The sequence below is a fragment of the Grammomys surdaster genome, unplaced genomic scaffold, assembly GCF_004785775.1.
Source record: "Grammomys surdaster isolate TR1022 unplaced genomic scaffold, NIH_TR_1.0 980, whole genome shotgun sequence".
NCBI classification, from domain to species: Eukaryota; Metazoa; Chordata; class Mammalia; order Rodentia; family Muridae; genus Grammomys; species Grammomys surdaster.
In genome coordinates, this window is record NW_021605399.1 from 93527 (window position 1) to 118386 (window position 24860).

Here is a 24860-nt window from a genome sequence, read left to right on the forward strand (position 1 = left end):
AAAAAAAAAAAAAAAAAAAAAAAAAAAAAAAAAAAAAAAAATATAACGGAAGAGCCACAGTCAGTGTGTGTGTGTGTGTGTATACACATGTATACACACACACACATATATATTCCATTGTCTGAACACAGTGGGAGGAGCAGCTCTTGGTCCTGTGTGGGTTCGATACCCAGTGTAGGGGAATGCTAGGGTGGGAAGGTGGAAGTGGATGGGTGTGTGGGGGAACACCCTCATAAAGGCAGGGGTAAGGGTGATGGGATAGGAGATTTCCAGATGGGAGACCTGGAAAAGGGATAACATTTGAAATATAGATAAAAAAATTCAATAAAGGGAAAAAAAGAAAAAAAATAACAACAACAAAAAGAGTGACTGCTTTTTTACTAGAGAACATTAGCTTGATTCCTAGCAAATATCACTGCCTCAAACTCCAGCCCAGGAGGTCTGGGCCCCTACTTTGTCCTCCATAAACACTCACTAACACATGGCAATTCATTCACACAGATATATAAATGCATTTAAACAAAAATAATAAAACTAAACAAATTTAGGAAGAAATATTGCAAATGACCTAAAAGTCAGTATATGACTGCCTACGTTCAAACTTTTTTTCTTGATATTTTGCCATATGAAAAAACAGATTGAACTTGGGCAGCCATTCATTGACTTTTAGACCATTTGTAATATTTCTTCATAAATTTATTTAGTTTTATTTGTTGTTCTTTAAAGAATTTTTTAAAGAACCACAAAGAGTGATAAAAGAATAAACAGGAAATTATTGTTTCCTGTCACTCAAGGGAATTCATGCAATCAGAAAGTGAATTAAATGAAAAAGTTATCTGAGTACAATCATCCTGTGTATTCTCATTCTTTTTTGTTGTTGTTATAAAGAAATATTATTATTATAAATACCAAAATTGTTACTCTCTTTTTTCAGTAATTAATATTGTATTCTTTTTAGTATTGAGGACTGTGGCAAAGACTCCTGCATGAGAAAACACTCTACTACTAGGATTCTTTCTTTACTTGTTTGTTTTCTTCCTTTTTTCTTTCTGTCTTTTTTCCTTTCATCATTCTACTTTTATGGCACTAGATAATTAATAAAATTAAATTCACAGTTGTAATGTTGCCTCTGCCTACTTAGTGATAAGTGGCATGTGCCATCATGATATTAAGATATTCTAAGAAATTTGCACAGGTGTAATACCATAAAATAAATTATGAACCAATTTGGTCATTAAAAATGCACCAAGCCCTGGAGAGTAGGGAAGTCTGGTGGGATTAGGAAGGAGAGTTGGGACATCCTCTTGGAGATGCAGTCAGAGGGCAGATCAGTAGGGTGATAATGACTGAACTGTAAAAAAGATTAAATAATAATAATGATGATGATGATGATAATAATAATAATAAAAAATGCACACTCTCAGAGGCAAACGGGAGGGAGGATGGAGTAAAGAAGTTCCGGAGTTTGGACCGGGAGGGTGGCAAAATTTGGATTGTAAATAAATAAAATAACATCATAAAAATGTGATGTGTTTATAATAAGATAAAGAGATAAACAGAATATGTTCTGTGGGTATGTGGAGAGGTATGAAGGAAGGGAATGTTTTAGTTGGCCCATGCCAAGGCATCTCTTCCCCCTGAGGGACCAGTCACACACTGGTATAGTATAGAATAGAGTTTATTCAGGGCATGGGGAGGGGAGACAGGAGGGGTAGTAGAGGCAGAGGGAGGGGAGGGGAGAGAGAGAGAGAGAGAGAGAGAGAGAGAGAGAGAGAGAGAGAGAGTAGAGGCCTACCATGATCATATGGAGAGAGGGAGAAGGGGTGAGGGGACAGGGAGAAACAAGAGATCAAGATTTCAAGAGATCAGAGATCAAGAGAGAGAGGAGGGGACAAGCAGCCCCTTTTGTAGTGGGCCAGGCCTACCTGGCTATTGGCAGGTAACTGTGGGGAGGAGCATACCTCACTGTTGCCAGGTGACTGTGGAGGTGGAGTTTAGACAGAATATTAACAAAATGTACAATGTATCTTGTCATCCTGAGCTTGTTTCTTAATATTTCCAAACTCTCATTGATTAGGACGGCCTTTTTATATCTTTTTTTCAAGTCATAGAAGAAATAACTTTTTATTAAAATATATTTTTATACAATATATTTTTATTACAGTTTCCCCTCCACCAACACTTCCCATCCTCCAGATGAAAACAAAGAGAAGAGTTAAGTGTAGTCAGCCTTTTGGCAACTTTGTGGGTTCTTTTTCTTCCACACTTATTCAACCCTTTAACTTCTTCATATTCAACTCCCTAACACTAGATAGAAAAGAAAGAAGGGAAGAGGGGAGAGAGAATGAAAGAAGTTCCCAAATGATGTCAGGAGTAGAAAGGATGCTGAAAATATAATTAGAGTATTTTCTATTCATTAGGAACATCGAGTTCCTTGGGTCAAGTTTGATCTTCACTACCAAGATAAGCAATTTCTTCTTGTTTCTTCTTTGCACAGGACTTCTTGACAAATCTCAAACAACAGTGACTAACAGCACTCAATCGCCAGTCACTCACTCAGCCCCTATCAGGGCTCTAGAATTTATATATTCTTTTAAAGGGCCCAAGAATTCCTAAAAATGCTGTCACAAAAGCTATCTGCAGCTGACAAAATCATGCCCTTGTTATATAGCACAAGGCAAAACACTGTCAACTTCTTTGGATAAAGCAGCCCCATATCCCACTCCTGAAATTAAAATGAAAGTATCTTCTTAAAATATTCTGTCTTTTAAAGAAACTAAAATTTTCATCATATTTAGGCTTTATTTTTGTGCTTCTGTGCTTAGTTTTTTGTTTTTTTTTGTTTGTTTTTGGTCTTTTGTTTTGTATTAGGGATACAACAAATAAGTTGAAATGTAGAATTTCTTGAAATAAATAAATAGCTCACCTAAAATTGTTCACACATTTATAGCAACAGGGAGGAGATTCTGCAGAATTTAATTTCTTGCTAGACTAATATTGAACAGCTAAGATTGTCATCCCTAGTCCTTCAGTGTCACAACTAACAAGTCCATTAAGATTTGAACTGGATCAGCATCAGACGGCCCCTCCTTCAGTTTCTGTCCCTCACTTTGTCTCCATATTTGCTCCCTTGAGTATTTTGTTGCTCCTTCTAAGAAGGACCGAAGCAACCCCACTTGGTCTTCCTTCTTCATGAGCTTCATGTGGCCTGTGAGTTGCTGATAATGGGGTTCCCAATGGAGGAGTTAGAGTGAAGGCCATTGGAGCTGAAAGGGTTTGTGGCCCCATGAGGAGAGCAACAATACCAACTAACCACAGCTCCCAGGGTCTAAAGCACCAGCAGGGGAGCAGTTAGGGAGGGATCCAGGGCTTCAGCTGAATATGTAAGAGTAGAGGGACCTGCTGGGCATAGGTGGAAGAAGAGATCCTTGACTTCATGAAGGCTGGACGCCCCAGGGGGTGGGAACTTTGAGAGTGGGGAGGTGGGAGTGGGGTGGGGTAGGCAGGGATTACATCCGCAGAGAAGAAGGAGGAGGGGTGAGGGGATAGGGGGTTCCTGGGTGGGTGGGGGATGGGGTAAAAGGACAACATATGAAATGTAAATAAAACATCTAATAAAATAAAAAAAGATTTGAACTGGATCTAGCCTGAAAGCTTATTTTCTGTGGTCTAAATTTCTGGGTTCTAGAAAACTCTATGCAAACTTTCAGAGGAGAGAAGCATTTAAACAGTTCCAATCAGATCCAACATCTATGAATCACAACAATTACTAGTATGTCAACATTTGTATAAAGGTGAATTAAGTGATAGATGTTGTTGGAAACCAATCCCTGCCTAATTAGATTTAACACATATTCAACAGTTGGAAAACTATGTCTAGGCTAGAAAATGTAGCCAGCTTCCTGAGGCCTTAGGAAAGAATCAACTGCCTCCAATTCTGTAGTTCAGTGTAATTCATACTACATTCAAAATCTTAACTTTAAACCTATGGGTATTGGCACAAATCCTATTCAAAACAGCCTGTCTTTAAAGCAAATAGGAACCACAGAAAGCAACTGAATACAATGCACAAATGAAAAAAACAAAACAAAAACCTCAAAAACCAAAAAAACCCAAGGGATACATCACACTACAAATATTGTATCTGAGAACATAATAAAAGAGTGGATAAAGAGATTTTAAGGGGTAAAATACCTAAAAAAGGTTGCTGTAATAAAACAGGATCTTGGACTAAGGGCTACAGAAACAAAACCAATACAACAGCAACACTAGTGGACATGGCAAAAAGGGACATCAAAAATTTCCTGGAGTTCTAGCCTCAGACAAAGAATACAGGAAAATGATGACTACTGACCTAAATTATATATGCATACAAAACCCACAGACTTAGAAGGTGGTGTTAATATTTATCATATGTCTGTCTGTCTATCTGCCAGTCTGTCTATCTATCATCTATCTATCTATCTATCTATCTATCTATCTATCTATCTATCTATCTATCTAAATATATCTATATCTATAGCTTTATTTATCTTTCATCTATATATCCACATCCCAACAATAATTAAGGAAAAAGAGGTTACTTTTATGAGAGGGAGATATTATAAGTAACATGGGAGGTGTTGGAGGAAGAGATATTCGAGTGTTTAAAAGAAAAAAAGTCAAAGGGGAAAGGAATTATATTTTCAATTAAAATGTATTCAATTTAAAACATAAATACATATGATAGTATAGACACAGTTACAATGTAAATTGCAATCTACATGGGTAAAATTGTTCTCATGAGGGTGGAAGAAGCTGGTTATTCACCTAAGTACCTAAGTCAATAGTTCTAAATTTTAAGTAAAAGTCTTCTCAGTGCTGCTATCACATCCTTGTTCCTGAGGCTGTATATTAGGGGATTGAACATGGGGGTCACAATTGTGTAAAACAGAGAGAGTAGTTCATCAGTTCCTACAGAATGAATGGACTTTGGTCTCAAGTAGTTAATGGTAGCTGATCCAAAAAATAAAACCACTACTACCAGATGTGAAGAACAAGTGGAGAAAGCTTTTGCCCGTCCTGTGGCTGTTGGCAACTTTAGAATGGTGCTAATGATTTTGCTATAGGAGGCAAGTATCAACATAAAAGGGGAAGCAACAAAAAACATAGCCACTAAATAGACAGACAGCTCATGCACTGAAGTATCCCCACAGGCCAGCTTGAGAATTGGCGGAACATCACAGAAGAAGTGCTCTATTATATTAGAATTGCAGAAATGTAGAGAAAATATTCGACAAGTTTGTCCTATCTGGATTGGGATACCACTGAGCCAAGAGCCCACTGCCAGCTGAGCGCACTTTGTTGGATTCATGACCAGAGGATAGTGCAGAGGGTTGCAGATGGCCACATAGCGGTCATAGGACATCACAGCCAGCAGGAAGCACTCAGTGGCTGCCAGAATTAGGAAGAAAAACATTTGAATAGCACAGGCCAGGAGACAAATTCTTCTATCTTGTGTCCAAAGATTGTAGAGAATTCTAGGAAGGGTAACTGATACATAACAGATTTCCAGAAATGAAAAATTGGCCAGGAAATAATACATGGGTTTTTGTAGTGCAGGATCAATTCTGGCTATGACAAGTATAAAGCTGTTTCCTATTAAGATAACAACATACATTATAGAAAACATCCCAAACAGAAATGTTTGCAGGTTAGGAAGGTCAGAGAACCCCAGTAAGAGAAATTGTGTTACTGAAGTTGCATTAGTCTCAGCATTGATCCTTGAGTGTTCCATCTGTGGGCATGATTCAACCAGAAGTATAATTATTTTACTTTAATTATAGTCATTGTCTATAGGTTTATCTACAAACTGAAAATAGCATCATACTTAATGCCTCAGTTTCATAGAAGAAACTGAAAATATGGTAAACTATACAATAAGGTACTAAATAGGCCCATGAAAAACATTAATTTTCATTTTTACTGAATATTAATGCATGTTCTAGTTAATAACAATAAGGTATGCCAGTTTCAGTGATCATCTATTCAGAGACACAACTCCAAATTAATATTCACTTATACAATGATTCAGTTCTTTCACTTAACATTATTTTATTATTCCCTAATGTGTCTATGTGTAATTATTATTACACTTAGTGTTCTTTTTAGGCTAATAAAGATCTATTTTATTATTTTTAAATAAATTTTCATACAATGTTTAAACCGTTTTTTGCCACCCTATTTTAGATCCCCCCACTGTTCTAGAATCAAACTTTATATACCTTCTCTGTCTTACATTTTGTCTTCAAAACTTGAAAATCATACTAATCAAAACAGAATAAGAAAAACAAAATAAAACTATAGACCACCCAAGCAAAGAAAAACAAGCAGTTTATTTTGTATCTTCCAAATCACTGTGAACATGGCATATGGTTTGTATCTTTTCTACTGACACTACAATAGAGAATACTGACTCTGTTTCCAAGAAGGCATAAATTGTAGATGCATATGTGAGAATTTAATTTTATCTACCCTTACAGAAATAGCTCAATTCTCATTTGTTCTCCAGACTTGATGAGTAAATCCTACATTAAGCATTATTAAAGGGAAAGGTGAAATTCACAGTAAATAGGAGGCAGACCACCAGTCATATTAAAGACTTACGTTTGAATGGTGCTCCAAGATTTTAGCTCTAAAACATAGGCACAAGCTGAGGTCATGTTAAATTTGAAAAATAAAACAGATTTTTACGATGATAGGAATTTGATGCTATAATTTCTTTCCTTTGCACAATTTTTCATGTGAAACATTAATAGACTAAAAATAATTAGAAAAATGTGAAATTGAATTGACTGAAAATTTGATGTGTAGAAACTAGTAGGAAAGAGTTCTAATTATGAAGGTATGACTTTACACTCAGAAGTGCACAATTTTTTTAATTTCTACACTGTATCGTTAAATTCATGTAACATTTATTCACCATTTTTATTCAATATAAAAATTAATTATGGAGACAATTTTATAGTTTTTTCTCATTTCACTGAGGACTAAAAACTATTATGTATTCTGAGTTTGCTCAGTCAAATGCTGCTCACAAACTACCTCCTTCAAGATCCCACATAGAGAAAATGCCGTCTTTTTCTTCTTTCGTTGTGTGTTTTCCTTCTTACACTTTCTCGAGTCACTCCTCACTGTTTAAGTAAAAGAATGCATCTCTATGTTGAACTAAGCTAGGTTTATAACATTTAAAAACTGGTCAAGGAACAGATTCACTTCTACTTTTCTAATTTAAAAAATACTTATTAAACTTCACTGATTTAATGCTTGGTTTCAGGGCGGGAGTATCGCTTTCAATTTTGAAAAGAACAAATAATTTTACTTACATTATAAATTTCTTCATTTAAAACTACATGGAAAGGAGGAACTGCGATGATATGATTCAAGATATTCTTTCATTCGTTTTTTTTGTTTGTTTGTGGTTTTGATCTAATGCAAGGTTTCATGACTGCTAAGCAACACTTTACCAGTAAAATTTTTCCTTAGTACAATTTCTTCAAAAATGTCTTCAAATATTTTGATAAGTTTGCTTTATGTCTCTAATGATTGGAAAATATTTTGTGGGTTCTTTAGAACTGTGTAATCACAGTAAGAAAAAGAAAAACAGTACCCTTTAAAGATTTAAGTTAAATCTAGGCATACTGGATTGATGTACCTTAACTTGATTTAACTGACATCCTTTTTTAAATACTGATTTCAGTTACTGTACCATAAACTGTGATATTAAATAGAACATTTAAGTTCATAAGTATACACCCAACTTTTTTTATTTCTCTGACCAAGTGTTGAATAAATTGAAGATGATGAATAAAAATGTTTATGTCTTTAATGCCAAAAGGAAGGATTTTAATGTTTCCAGATTATTTTAATATGAATATTAACTCTTAACAATCAGAAACACTTTAGGAAATAGTAGATTACCAACTGATTCAATCACATTCATCAACATTTTGAACAGCTATTATAGTTGGAACTCCAGATTTAATACAGATACATTTAAACAGATACCAAGTCAAATATAAAATGACCTGGTACATATTAGCACATAACATAATGATATTGGTGACAATAATCCAAGTCATTTTTCCTTGATTTTAAAAGTTTGCATGTTTTTAAATTTGATCTAATAATGTCAAATATTGGAAGAATAGTCACTCTAAAAAAGTATTTGTAGTTATAAAAACCAGATATCCATGACTTCTTTTCAATATTTTGTATGATTCCATTAGAATGCTGACATTGTTAAGAGAGTAAAAGTACAACTATAGGTAGGTTTGATATTTTTCAAAAGTAGCTCAAGGGTATCAGTTTGGACTTTAAGAAAGGTAGCATTCTTACCTTTATTGATTGATAAATTTCAGAAAATGAAAAACAATTAGTTTAACTGTGACTGAAATGTTCTCTTTTGTCAAAGACTGACCATCTTCAAATATATATTCTATTGGCTGAATACACACTGCAATTTCAGTGGTAGATGTGCGTTACTCTGGGGAAAAGTTTTTTTTTTCATGTTACATTTTAATTGAATGAAATTTTTTGCCATTCAATGAGTTTACCATAATAAAAAATGAACTAATGAAGAAAACATACCTTAAGCTATTATTACTATATACCCTTAGCTCTTCTCTTTTGTATATGATTATTAAGAAGTATAAGTTCTAAAAGCAGAAAACATAGTAAAGTAGAAAGCATATTAGCTTGAGATTTTGTCACCTTTTTGAAGTACTATGGAGAGTCCCCATGGACAATTAAATGAGAAGGAAGAATTCTCCCAGTATTCTAACTTCCCAATTCTTTAATCCCTTAAAACCATATATTCACTCAGGTGTGCATGCACACACACAAACACACACTCACACTCACACTCACACACACACACACATTAAATAAACAGATATTTTAAGTTAATTATAAAATGTATCATTCTCTTTACTAACTTTGCTGTTTCATATATCCTCAGGAATTTTATTTGAATTGAATTCTTATTATTCACTAGAAAATAACTTGTGTATGCTTGTAGAATCAGTCTATTGATTTTTTCTAAAGTATGGTTATATTTCAACAGCATTTAAAAACAGATAACTATTTATTATAATAATTATTACATATATATATATACATATATATATATATATATGATTTCTGTCCACTGCTTCTAATATTATAAACATTATATAGCTATATGCACTCTACTGAGTACATTTAGGAGCTTGATGTAGCTGTATGATGAGCAGTTTCCAGTGTGTGTAAAGTCATTGTTTAGGATCTTAGACCCAGAAAGAAAATAAAGATAAAAATCCAGATTTATGTTTTATGATGTTATTAATTTGGGTAGTTATATTTAAATCAAACTCTTTGCATGTAAAATTGCAGGAGTGCTTGTTATTCCATTTTCAAATACAGTTGACACTAATTCTTTAAAGTAAATTATATTATTTCCAACATATCTTACAACAATCTATGGTCTTCTAACTGAGCCACTTAAGTTCTTTTTTTGGCAGTGAACATTTACATAATTTAATAGAATGCATCATTGAATGAATTGCAATTTATGTTAATTTTCCATTCATAGTTATAGCAACAAAAAAGTTTCAACTTTACAGATAAAGTTTAATTGTGAAGAGCTATCATCGTAAAACTGATATTGGCAGAGAGCTAAGAGTAAATAATTTTTGTTATTTTATCATATACATATACAAAAGTATATTAAACAGTTAGTGCTCAAGGAGTGTTCTAGAAAATCATTTAGATAATAATTTACATCAGAATTTTGTAACAGGGTATAAGTAAATAAAAAATGAAACCAAGGAAAACAAAAGAGCATTTAGGAAGACCATCGTCTCTTTATAAATACGTTTTCGCAGGTAAGGTGAAATATAAAGGAAGTCAGAAAAGCAGTGATTGGTGTGGTGGAAACCAGCAAAAGATATAGAGAAACTTTGTTTTGTTTGCCCACTGTCAGTACTGAATTCATTCTACTGAACCAAGATCCAACTGAGAGCATGCTCCATAGATGTGTCCTATGACTAGAGAATAGGGCAGAGGGTTACACATAGCCACGTAAAAATCATTGGACATCACAGCCAGGAGGAAGCACTCTGTGGCTCCCAGGGTCAGAGTGAAGCACATTTTGTAGCACAGGCAATGAAAGAGATTGCTCTTCTTTGGATCCCAAGATTAAAGAACATCTTGGGAAGGTTAATAGACATACAATGTATCTCTAAAGAGAAGAAAAATTGCCAAAGAGGAAACTACCCTTGTGACTAGTACAATGTTGCTTTTGTCGAATAGGACAAAGGAAAACATAATAATTAACAGTTCAAAGAGAAATCACTAGAGATGAGAAATTCAGAAAATTACAGAACAAATCCCCTTAGCTAGATTTGATTTCTTTCTGAAGGTTTAGGTTAGAGGTTTATTGTGAAGTAGATTCAGTTAACTCAGATGACTTACTTTCCATTTAGAGTAAACAGCACTTAATTAAATATTGTATTATAAATATTAATGATAATATAGTGATTATTTTCAACTATAAAATCTAAATTTCACTTTAGCAGTTACAGAACATGTTCATGATTAACAAATACAAACTTTGAAATTTCTTTAGCATTTATTGATATCACATTTTTCATCTTTTTCTCAGTTCTCTACTGCACTCAGATTCCCAACATCCTGATGATTAAAAGAACACTTGGATTATTATGACTACTATACATCTAATTATATGTAAAATAACTTGAAGTAAGTATAACATCTGTAGGGGTCTGTATAAAATCTAGTTATATTTCCTTTTATAAATTAACTTTAATCCCTCCAATTTTTCATGAAAACATTTTAAAAATATATACTTGATTACTTTTCCATATAGAGATATTTATCATGGAGAGCAAAAACTTAGAGGAATCAATTCTTATGTAAGTTGCAAACACTCCAGACTCTCATGAATCTTTGTTATACTTTTCTGTATGTTTTCCCCATCCTGACACCCTATTTCCAACCAAACATTGGAACATTGCATTAGATTTTTCCCCTCATCTTTCTTATGATGTTTATTTTGCTAATGTGAAGTGACATGAGAACTAAGGACTATGAATATTGAATTGATGGTCCTATATTCAGATTCTAGGAAATAATTGTAGGTGGAAACTATGGCTGTTCCATGGAACAGCATCTGAGTGCTTTGTGGTTGGCACTTCTTGTGGGAAGCACCCTGGGAGAATCTCCTGGATACCTGGCAAGACCAGTATGCTCTTCTGCAATCTAATCTGTTTTCTCTGGGACTGACCTTGAAGTGATCCCTTTCCACTAGTATAATACTATTCATGTCCTTTGCAGCATTGTCTTTCACTTTGTAACATGTAGAGCAATAACATTAGAAATTTCTTTTTAGTGTTAGGGTGAATTTATTAAAAATACATGATGAGATTGATATAATGATGTCCGAAGTCACTCAAAACCCAGTTTTAAGAAAGGTAAAGTAGAGATCATGCAAGTTATTTGGAGCACATAATTATTCTCAGAAAAGTAGATGGAATCCTATGACTCAGAAAATATCCCTTGCAAGAATGAATCAGATAAGTTAATGAATATACATAAACATGAGAACATTAGTTCAGGAATAAGGAACTCATCTGTATAGGTATCAGCATTTCAGAACACAAGAGCTGCTGGCCAAGAGTCAATGGGACATTAGGCTAAGAGATTAAGTGTCCTTATCTTGGCTATGGTTGTTCAGGACATAGATAGAAATACTAGCAGAGTAGGAAAAACAAGTTGTAAAACTCGTTGCATGTGTTGCCAAGTAGGTGTTTAAGATACTATGTGCTATTCATGACTACTGAGAGATGTCTTTGATTATGAAGCCATAAGATTTTGTATCTGCCTAGTGAAAGTAAGATGTACAAGAAAGAAACTTATGGGAAAACATTCAGGGAATCATTGCCTAGTTTTGTGGAGCATGTTTGAGAAAATAAAGATGAAGTTGTATGCTTTATGACTTTGAAATAAAATAAATACAGAGAGAGTTTAACTATTTAGGACCATCTACTTAAATAGCAAGCTGATGATCATTTCCTTCATTAAGTCAATGTCTCAACTATGTCTCCTGGGCTGTTGAAACCACATGAACAGGACTTCTGCAGACTGCACATATTATTAGATGTTCATTGTTTGATTCAGGAATGAAGTAATAAGTCAATGAGGAAATAGACTTTCTTAAGAGGGAGAACAGGATGACTATTCTTTTTTTAAAAAAAATATTTTTTTTTTATGTATACTAACACCAAGTCTTGGGTCTCAGTGGAAAAACATTGAAACAGATGGCTATAAGCTAATGTAAACAGGCAGCTTTTGTGGAAATTTACAAGCCTGAGTAGTCATAGACCTTGGAAATACATAGCCTTGGCAGACAATACCAACTTAGATAAGGACAGGATAACTATTCTGATAGTAACCAAAATCCCCTATTTGCAAGTCCCTCCAGTCGGGAATGACCAGGCGCTGCCTCCTAGACTATTTTAAAGGCCATAAGGAGTGTATTCTACCCCTAAAGATGTAAGCAGCCAAATTCTACCCTACAGAAAGTAAAAGCCAAAGATCAGGCCATAAAATCACAACAATCCATGATGTTGCCCAAAGAGCAGATATCAGAGATCTCTATTGTGTTATTGCCTTACCCATTACAAAATCAAAGACAAAGATACCAAGAACACACATAGTTTTGTACTAGAGGAAAGGGTTCATCCCACAGCCAGTTCCATAGAAAACAGCTGAGGTTGCAGATTCTGTCACTAGACCTTGCCAGGTATACTGGACGTTTTCCTTGTACTTCCCACGAGACAGTCATCTGCAATGTACTCAGATGTTGTTCTCTGGAACAGAGTCATCCATGGTTTCCACCAAGGAGGACACAGAATCCCATTAATTCCTGAGCTCAAATTTCTATCAATGCTAGAGTTACCCCAAGATCAGGCTACAGAATACGTCCAAACCCAGTACACTCTGGAAAACCCCCATAACCCTGCCCAAGAATCCCTCTATAAACCCTGCCTCCTGCTGAGTTCCTTGCTCTGATTCACTCAAGCAGAAGCAGCAGCCCTACTATATATTTCTCTCAATATATGCTGTATGATGTGATGGTATTCCTTGACACCTGACTGCCCGGATAACTATTACATCAGAGCTGTAACACACTGGTTTAAGAAAATATCATCCTGAGTGAGGTAACTCAGTCTCAAAAGAACACACATGGTATGCATTCACTGGTAAGTGGTTATTAACCCAAATCCCCTAATACCCAAGATAAAATTCATAGACCACATGAAGCACAAGAAGAAGGAAGACCAAAGCGTGGATGTTTCGACCCTTCTTAGAAAGGAGAACAAAATATTCATGGGAAGAAATAAGGAGAAAAAGTATGGAGCAGAGACTGAAGGAAAGACCATCCAGAGACTGCCCCACTTGGGGATCTATCTCATATACAGTTGCCAAACCCAGACATTATTTCAGATACAGGGAAGTGCTTGCTGACAAGATCCTGATAAGACTGTCTCATGAGAATTTCTGACAGAGCCTAACAAATACAGAGGAGGATACTTGCAGTCAACCATTGGACTAAGCATGGGGTCCCCAATGAAGGAGTTAGAGACTAAAGGAGCTGTAAGGGTTTACAACCCCATAGGAAGAAAAATAAAATCAACCAACCAGCCCTCCCCCCTCCCCAGAGCTCCCAGGAACTAAATCACTAACCAAAGAGTACACATGGAGGGACTTGTGGCTCCAACTGCAAATGTAGCAGAGGATGGCCTTGTCGGCCATCAATGGGAGGAGAGGCCCTTGGTCCTGTGAAGTCTCGATGCCCCAGTGTAGGGGAATGACAGTGTGGGGAGGTGGGAGAGGTGGGAGTTGCTGGGTCGAGGAACACCCCTATAGAAGCAAGGTGATTGGGGAATGGGAAAAGGGGTTTCGGAGGCTGAGGAACCCGGAAAGTAGATAACATAACATTTGACATGTAAATAAAGAAAATATCTAATTAAAAAAAAAAACAAAAAAAATGTGTGTTTTGCTGCCAGGTCTAAGAGTAGGAAGGTATCTGGTAAAAGAGAATGCAATAAAAATATGAAAAATTGCTTTAGATAGAAAAGTTTTGATCTGAGATCCTACATATAAATCCTTGGTTTTCTATAGAAGAATTGTTTGATCTAGAGCTGTGACAGAGAGCTTTGAATAATACATGGAGAGAGGCAGTTATCACTGGAAATTCCTTGTTTGAATCTTTCTATTAATGTGGCATGAGCAGGGAGAAAATAATTAAAGCACCATAGGCTTTTCTAGAAGCAGACAGAGATAAGGACAATGAAAAAGAAAGTTATCAGGGAGGAAAACAGATGGCACTGATTGAAACTCTTGCTGCTTCTGAAAAGAGGATGCTTCCAGCAAGAAGGGGGAAATCAGAATGACTCACCAGAATGGTGATCAGTGCTATATTATATATTTCCTGACATGAAAGCATTGTAAATACTGTAGCTTAGAAAGCAAATAATCTCAGCTGCCTCCATATTTAGATCCTTTGTTCACAGCTTTGTATTAGTCACGGAGATTGCTGGTCAAACGAGCAACTCAAAGTCTTTACTTTTTCAGTGAGTTTAAATCCAACTACACAGACCATGATCTTGGTAAACACATGACCTTAAAACTATCCATCAGTTGCAAACTGTTTGTGGAGATGACTGGTGTCAATTATTGGAATCCATAGGCATTAATGCAAACATTCCTGAAGATTATGAAAAGCTGTCCTAAGTGTGTATCGGCATTATAAAATAATGCTTTCAGCATTATTTTATTTGGAAGGCATATTATTATGATTAATGTGAACTTTGGGCTAAGAAAAATTGAAACTCAGAGATACTATTGAACGTAGAATTGTTACAGGAGAATGGAGCATTCCCATTACCTGCTGAAAAGGCTCCTCTACCTCCTCAATATTTTGACCAATGTGTATTTTAAGAACTTTGAAGGCTGTGACCTCTTCTGGGGCTACAGAGAATTTCAAAGATTTAAGACAGGAGCCTACTCTCCATTTTACTAAATTTATGGGTGAAATACAAAGTTCCATGCAACAAAATGTGTAGCACACTAAAGCAAATAGAAAAATGGTGTGCCAACTTGGTTATAATGGAGCCACAGCAGTGATACATAGGATGCTAGGTCCAATCAAAATGCCTCCCTGGAAACTGGATCCTGGAATGTCAAGAAATAGGGACTCAGACATATTTTGCCATTGTCTAAAGTTTTATGCCCCCTTTAGGTCATGCCAAAAAATTGGGCATTTTAAAAGAGACTGCCCGATCTAGGAAAAAGGTACTTCCAAAGAGCCACCTACTAAGTGTCCCTGATGTCTCAAAATCAAGCAGTGGGTTAAAGATTGTAAACCTATATGTGATAACTGTATCAACAAAGTCAGTAAAGTCACAAATGATAATACATTGGAAATCAAACATATATAAGGAAAGAAGATATCCAGGGGCATATGTCTTTTCTATTAGGAAGGTACCCCTTGAGTGGGTACTACCTGCAGGTCCTATTGTAGAATTTGTTCATTTAAAAATACTCTTAATATTTCTTAAGTAGGAATACTTCAATGGTTACACTGAAAAAGCTAAGCTTTTGATTCTTGAAAGGTTATCTAATTATCTTTGGAGAAGGGATGTATTTGAAATGGCAAAAGTCACGCATATCACTGATGACAAAGACTTTTATGATAACCTAGAGTTCATAAGAAAGGAATGTCATCCTCATCCTCAGTACTAGAGGCCAATGTTTCACTTCTTGAGCCTCTAATACTTAATGGAACATCAAATGAACTGTTATGAGTAGAATAATGGGCTTTAAGTAAAGAGAAATTGCAACTTTTCAGGAATTAGTAGAAGAACAGAAAAACTCGAGACATATTGAAATAATTAATAATAGTAATTCTCAGTTCCTGGAACTCTCCAATTTTTGTCATTCAAGAAAAATAGCTAAAGGGCAACAGAGATTATTACAAGACATAAGATGTATTAATTACAGATGACCAAAATGAGGTACTTACAGCCTGGTATCCACAAGGCCTTGCAATCCCTATTGATTAATATATTATATTATTGGATATTAAAGATTGTTTTAACTCTATCCCACAACCAAGAAAATGTGAAAAGATTGGTTTTTTAAATAAACCTGCACCAAACAATGCATATCAAAATCGAAGTTGTCAATGGAAAATGTTGCTTCTGTTTCAGGCATTTGAAGCAGACCAAGAAACTTTCTCAATGATATGTATAGATCACAAAGCTCTACTGTCTCCAAGAAAGGTGAATTAGTCACTAAATGCACTAAAACTATTCCAACGGGACACCATTAAGTGGCTGATTATCTATTTGATAGAAATCTCATTCCTACTAAACCATTGTTTCAAAACCTATATCATACTAGTTGATGGGTTCATTTGTCATCAGTTTTTTCCCTCCAAATATTGTGAAAGAGTTGGATTTTATGTATACTGATAACACAGGTGAGACACAGAACATTTTACTTAATTGCTATAAAGCTGGATATTATAATTTGGCCTTTCAACAAAAGTATAACTAATCCTTCTTACAGCAATCATTATTTGTTTTGAGATAATATTTTTGGTTTCTCAGAAAGATTAGTTAATCATAATCTTTCATTGAATGCTATTCTTGTTTTAAGGGAATTATACTCTAAAGAATTTTTCTCCTGTTATGTCAAACCCTATATGTAGAGCAGATATAATCTTCACAGATGCTAAATTCTCGTAGAGAAATGGCTTATATAATACTTAATGCTATTACCCAAGAGTTTAAAATTCAGATGGCCACTCTGGATAGAGCTTCTTCACAACATTTATTGTTGAAAATTGTACTCACAATAATAAAACACAATCCTCAGCCTATTGATCTACATATTGACAAGTATTCACCATGCTCAAGTTATTTCTAGTCTATGTGTTGCTTTAATAAAGATTAAAATTATGTTTTACCTTGGCTTTCATGTCTGCTTTGCAACTTCCCTTACAACAGTGATAACGTCTTCTCTTTGTATTATATTTCAGAGACTATAATTCTCCTTGGAGAATGTTAAAGAAAATGCTTTTGCTGATAAGGTATCATGGCTTCTAGCAGCCTCCCTCTAGTAGGATGCAGTGACTATGCATACTCACTTTTATCAGCCTGCATGCCTCTTAAGTGCCCTCTGGCCTCGGACACACTTATTCTCATGTTCCTATGGCCATATCAATGATAGCACAAAGGTTTCTCAGTCATTACTCTTACTAAAATGTCTTGTGATCACAGATATGCCCTGTACTATTAAAAAATAATATCTCTCCTGTTCATTTCTCTGACACCTTAAAATAGTTTTGTCTTCAATGGAAAACGGAGATGAGCATGTTACTAGGATCCCTTACAAACCCCAGGGTCAACTGTGGTAGCGAGAATGCACAAATGATTCAAAGAATAAACCGATAAATAGATATAGGGGAAGTATGAGTCTGTATGAGGTTCATCATCATCTTATTAAAATGGCATTATTTATTTTGAGTTTTTTGAAAACAGATGACAAGGAAAATATTGCAGCTCAGAAATATTGAACACCTACAAGGTTACCTCTGGTGACCTGGAAAGATGTGATAAGAGATAAATTGTAATTACTATCCTCATTAGTTACCACTGGGAGATGATTAGGTCTATCCAGTAAATGGAAAAATAGACCATAGTCTATATGGATCCCAGCTGGCTCACCAGAGCCTGGACAGTTGACACCAGCAATGAAGTCAATTAAATTGACCAGCTATAAGAGACAGCTGCAAGCACCTATTTGGTAATGTGTTTGCTTATTGCACTGACTCTAGTGTCAATACTAAAAATTATTGTTTATTGGTACCTAAACCTTCCTTTTTTTCAGGGATAAAGATCAGAAGACCAATCCTCAGCAGTCTGCTAATAACTGCAACCTATTTTCTGAATGGATCCTTTGAGAGAAGATTCTAAAATTTGGAGTGACACCATTCTTATACCCAGACAACCTTTTTTGTTTTTAGAACCAGAACCATTATAACCTACTTACATACACTATTATCATTTTAGTAGCAGTCTATTTGTTGGCTTATTCCACTTATTGATAAGGAGGCTCTGCTATCAGGAAAGCAAAATGATATAGAGGAGGAACTGTAGGAGAAAATGCAGGCTTTACCTGACAGCCAGCCCATATGGCACACTGTTGCTTTTAAATAAGAAACATGACCTTCCCTGCTCCCGAAGTCAGAGCTCTCAATTCTGAAGTAGCTAGAATAGCCACTAGCTGCCCTGCCAATGAGTCTGCACTTTCCAAAGGCTTCTTTAAAGTGTTTCTTCCACATAGAGATATTGATTATATGTATACTCATTATGCAATATGAAATAATTTGTTAATTAATCACAGCTGATAGGAATCTACTATATAAATGCTTGCTATTGTGCAGTTAAGCAGACACAATTCCCAGAAACCATCAGTGGAGTGGTTTACATCCAAGCTACTGACCCCAGGTAACAATGGAACCTCTGTCTCTTCCACTCATTTTGCCTCCACTTTCCTGAAGTTTCTTGAGCTCTGTGTGGAGGAATTTGATGGATATATCCACCTAGAGCTGAGTGTTCCAGGTTATCTCACTCTCTGCATAGTGTCTGGCTGTGGGTCTCTGCATTTGTTCCCATCTGCTTCAGGAGGAAGCTTCTCTGATGACGGCTGATAAAGGTCCTACTATCTGAGTATAGCAAAATATCATTAAGAAGTTGTTTTTATCACTATATTTCTTTTCTTTGTTTCAAAGATCAGTTTTATTTGGTTTTAGCCTAGGTGTCTGGAATATTCAGTGTCTGGTCTTGGTCACACAAGTAGAATTGAAAATGGGTTCCATTTCATGGAGTTGTTGTTAAATCAGGTCAGTTGTGGTTTGGTTACTCCCATAAGCTTTGTGCCAACTTTGACCTACTATATATTGTTGGCAATTCACCATTGTAGATGAAGAGTTTATAGCTGACTTGGTTTTACATTTCTGTTTTGAGAATGGACCCAGTATATTCCTGTACCAAAGATATTTGAACATAGGGATGAGGCTTTATGGAGTTACAGGCAAGACATATCAATGCTCAATGAGTTTTGTAGCTGTTGCCTTCAGCATTGGCTCCTTGCTGTCAATTTGTGGAAAGCAATCCATAGTTTTCTGGGTTATCCGAGAATTCTCTCAGGATCACATTGACCAATAACTCAATTAGATATAATCCATTACAGGTGGTGGAAATTGCATTTCGTGACAAGTGATAATAAGTTGGGACTCTGGCAATTTCATTTAGATGACCTTCATATACATAAATATATGAGGAAGTTTTTACTGCATTAGGAGGTTTCCATACAACTCCTCAAATGCCCCTTAATGTTAGCTGTATCTCCCTGTATTTACTCCACTAGCCCACATCCCCTCTCTTTCCCCACTTGACCATTCCATTACAGGTCCCTACTTCTAACCATATCTTTTATTCTTTTTTCCCTTCCCTAATAATATTTATCTGTTCCTTTACTATACTTTACTATATACCAAATTCTGTGACATTTAATGTAGTTCCTTCTATAATGGTAACCCCCAAAACATAAAATTAGTTTTGTTGGTACTTTGTAATTGTAATTTTGCTACTTTTATTATTTTTAATTTTTAAAAAATTTTATCTAATTTTTTTCACTCCAGATTCTATTCCCCTCCCAGTCCACCGTCCTACTGTTCTACATCCCATACCCACCCCTGTCTCCATTAGGATGTCCCCACCCTCAACCCCCAACCCAACAAACCTCCCTACTCTCTGGGACCTCAAGTCTCTTGAGTGCTAAATGCATCTTCTCTGACTGAACCCAGACCCGGAAGTCCCCTGCTGTATGTGTGTTGGTAGCCTCATATCAGCTGATGTGTACTGTCTGGTTGGTGGCTCAGTGTCTAAGAGATCCTGGGGCGTCCAGGTTAATTGAGACTACAGGGTGGCCCTCTTCCTCAGCTTCTTCCAGCTTTTCCCTAATTCAACCACAGCGGTCAGCAGCTTCTGTCCATTGGTTGGGTGTAAATACATGCATCTAACTCTTTCAGCTGCTTCTTGGGTCTTTCATGGGCATTCATGATAGGCCCCTTTTTGTGAGCACCTCATAGCCTCAGTAATAGTGTCAGCAGTGAGGTTTACCCTTGAGCTGGATCCAACTTTAAGCCTGTCACTGGAAACGCCTTTTCCTCAGGGTCTTTTCCATTTTTGTCCCTGTAGTTCTTTCAGTCAGGCACAATTATGGGTCAGAGTTTCCGCCTGTGGTATGGCAATCCCATCCACCCCCTTGATGCCCTGTCTTTCTACTGGAGGTGGACTCTACAAGTTCCCTCACCCTACTGTAGGACATTTCATCTAAGGTTCCTCCCTTTTAGTCCTGTGATTCTCTCACCTCCCTGGTCTCTAGTACATTCTGGAGGGGTACCCCCCACACACACCTCCTACCTCCAAGGTGTTTCCTGTGTCGATTCTCTATACTGGACCTTGGGGCTTCAGTCGTTTTTCTCCACCCAATACCGGATCATATTCCCTTCTTCCTCTCCCTGTCTCCTTTCCTATCTAGGACCCTCCCTCCCTCTCCCCTCCTTTATTGCTTTCTTCTCCATCCCAAGTGGGATTGAGGTGTCTTTATAAAACATAATCTGAATATCTAATGTACAAGATGTTTAATCTGTTATCTTAAATAGATCTTGACTCAAAGGTTAAGAACTAGTGCATTATACCTATTATCTTGCTTCTATGAATGTTAGCTTGGCTATCATTGAGTTAACTCCAATATCCACATATAAGCAATTATATGCAATATTTTTTTCTTTCTGTGTCTAGGATATAGTCCTTCAATTTCACTAGAAGTTATAAGTCTGCTTAAATTACATTACTCATTTGATATTGACTTAACATTGGTTGGTCATATATATCTAAAACTTTATATATTCTTTTAGGCTTCCTGTTGGGTACAGTAATCATTTTTAAAATACATCTTTTTGAAAAAAAAACTGGAATTACTCAATATCTGTTGTGATGTCTTTTTTTATTTCTATTTTACTAATATCAATTCTTTCTTTTCATCTTTTAGTCAATTTGTCTAAGGATTTATCAATGTTATTGATTTTTCTCAAAGAACTAATTTTGTGTTTTGCTTTGTTTTGTTTGTTTTGGTTTTGGTTTTAGGTATTTCAAGACAGAGTTTTTCTGTGTAGCATTGACTATCTTGGTGACTCTGTAGACCATACCTGTCTCAAACTCAATGATCTACCTGTTTTCTCCTCCTGAGAACTGGGATTAAAGGTGTAAACCACCACCACCTGGCTTCAATGTTGGTTCGCCTATAAACTCATCTGACTGTCAGGACATCGAAGAACTACAACAGAGCAATCCTGTCTCATTTTGTGTTTTATCATGTTTTCAAAAAAATTGTACATGAATGTGTGTGTGTTTCTAAAGTATCAAGCTCAGCCCTGAGTTGATAATTACTAGCAGGGTACTTCTTTGTGAGGTTATTGTTTTTATTTTGTCTTTAAGATTTCACATTAAATTCTGAGTTCTCCCATTTTTCTTTTATTTATTTATTTTTAGGAGGCAGCAAGTACTATGAACTTGTCTTTTATATCTGCCTTAATTATGCCATAGGTTTGAATATGTAATGATTTTTTGCCCTATTCACTATGCTTAAAAATTAAAAAAAACGATATGCTTTAAAAAGGTTTTACAAAATGCTTTGCTCATTCTTTTATACTCTCCAAACTCCTTCAAGATTCTATCCATACGTTGGTCTTTTGAGGATGAATATAACTGTTCTCTTTCTTTATCTTTTCCCTATATCATGTTTCCCATGCTTGTCATAGGAATTCTGGCTCATTTGATATAGTATTTTTTAAGTGGAATCAGAAATAATTTAGTTTTTTAAAATATTGGAAATTATGTGTGCTTTCTAGTATTATCTCTTAATAGACATAAAATAGTCATTGGAGATACTCTTATGTAGTTATTAATTATTATTTTGGAGAAACAAATCAACACATATATCTGTACTGGACCTATCAAGAGTAGTAATGTGAATAAAAGTACTTAACCCAATATTTATCTTTTCATCATAAACATAATATTAATATCTACATCATCTATATCTATCTATATCTATAACATCATACCTGTAATGTATTGATAGGAATATAGGCATCACTACACTCTTTAAATCCTATAAATATATCTGAATATTTTCACCATTTTTATAATCTAATTATTGTTGTTTTACTAACAATGTTTTTTCATATTGTGTTTTACCATTTTCTCCTTGTTGCTATTATTTCTAAAAACATCATGTTTCATGAATTCTTAATAATAAGAATGTTATTAAACAAAATGAACCTTCTTAATTCTGTACACTGACAAAATGTCTATATCTCACTAGTTGGAATATATCTAACCCTAACCAGCACTGGTTGATGTTTCTTTTGTTCTCCTTTTTACCTGGATGTAAGAACTATTGGTCTATTTCTCACTTATGGTTTTATCACTCTAGTGGTTGTCTACATGTACATTATTGCATTTTCAATGTTAATTATTTTTAATGAAATAATTTATGTTTTCTGTGGCACTTAAAAATTCATTAGTCAATTTTAATTTAAAAAATATGATAAAATATACATTAATTCCTGCCATAGGATTAATACTGTATATTTAAAACCTTTTGTCGTATTGTTAAAAGATTTACTATTTCCTGAAATATATACTCATACAAATATTTTGAATTCCTTTTATAAACTATTGTGTTCTTATTCGTATATTCTTGTGGAGAGGGTTGTGTGTGGTAGATATAGATGTTTGTATGTGTATGTACAAAGTGTCATCTTCAATCATGCGGAATCTCATTGTTTGTTTTTAATCTTTTATTTAAAATAGTTTTTTTCTAACAAAATACATGTGATAATATTTCACTCTTTTCTACCTTCCCATTTTCTCTGTATTATTTTTAGTTTCTCCTCAACTCCCATCTCATGCAGTTCTACTCAGTTTATGCCTCTCAGTCAAAAACAAAAACAACCAATCAAACAAAACAAAACCACAAAACACCCTAACTGAAGACACAAGAATCAGAGACTCACTCATTCACACAATCATGAATTTAATAAGAACAATGTAGCAAGATATATCAAAAAATATACCAAGATAACCTAGCAAAAATGACTACAGGCTCTGTGCATTCTTGCTCACTCCCTGTGAGTTCACTGTGGCTCTCACTGTTTCTAACTCCTCTACTACAAGGTTTTATCTTGGCAATATGCATTAATCATATAATATTCATGTCAAAACTGATTTAATCTTTTGTATTTTTTATATGTACAATTTCTTGTGAGATAGCTTTAAAAGTTTCAATTCAAAATTTCATTTTGAGTAAAATTTTAGGAGCAAGTAGAAGTTGAAATTACCATTATTTTCTGTTCTGGTATATAAAAATATTATCATTAATGAAGAGAACTAGATGATGTATATTATTATATGAAATAGCTTATGATTAAATTAAAGATAAAATATTCTAAAATATGTAATAGATATGAATTAATAGCTCATACATTACATTTTTAACTAATACTTTTAACACGTGAAATTTTTATTACTCAGTATCCATACTACAGAGATAAAGATCAAGGAAACTAGGATACAGAAAAAATGTATCTCTTATAAGAATGTTTATATTTCAGTTGTTGAAAAAAAGTAAGCACAGAGATATATCATGCGATGATTCAAGTTAGAGTTTTTCTGACATTTCTGATCATTGAATAAGGTAATAAAACTCTGTCACAGTCTCTGTCTCTCACTGTATTTGTCTCAGTCTCTGTCTCTTTGTCTATCTCTGTCATATATATATATATATATATATATATATATATATATAGTGTATATGTACATATATTTATCTAACATACCTGAGCGATAGCATTCAAATAATATATTGCATTTAGATACTTTAATGTGAAATATATAGTAACTTCCACATCTAAAAAGATTACTAATGTATATGTAAAGTATAATGTTTCTAATAGTAATATAAGATATAAGAAAATAAGAACATGAACAGATATGCATTTGGAAAGACTATAGACTATAGGAATACAGAGAAATGGAAAGCAACATATCAGAAGCCAAGCAAAACATGACATGTATGTTCACCATCAAGTTTCTTCTTTTCAAGAAAAGATATTTGAATCATGATCACTATGTGTTGTGAAGGAAACCAAATCCAACCAAATAGTCACAAAGCAAAAAGGCAGAGAACAAACTATGCCCCCATATAGTAACGTGTGGCTATACATCAAATGTTATAGAATATAGGTCCAAACCAATGAAATCAACAGCTACAAAAAATTGGAAATCAACAGCCATGTAAAATCCAAACATAAGAACAGAAGACAGAAAATCCTGTGAGGACTAATAAGTTCAGACAAAGCTCATGTTAGCAAGTGATCCCAAACCTTGGAGATATGATACAATTAACTATCTTGTACTGAATTGAACAAGTAACCTAGAAATATAGTAGTTAACTATGTGAGCATAGATGGATACGAAACTAACATTTTTTACATTGACTTAGTTAATTTTTATATTGAGTACATTTAATACAATAAACTCTATTAAAGAGTATCTCTTAAACAATGTAGTTTGTTATTCATACACTCAATAAAAGACATATGCATTAAGATTTGCAGT

At 34.8% G+C, this 24860-nt stretch overlaps 1 protein-coding gene across 1 annotated transcript; it reads right to left on the bottom strand.

Moving 5' to 3' along the window:
- Positions 1–4831: 4831 nt before the first annotated feature.
- Positions 4832–5776, bottom strand: LOC114634551 (olfactory receptor 10AG1-like). The gene has a single exon (XM_028783135.1). It carries the CDS (start codon positions 5774–5776, stop codon positions 4832–4834), a length of 945 nt encoding a protein of 314 aa, XP_028638968.1.
- Positions 5777–24860: the final 19084 nt, after the last annotated feature.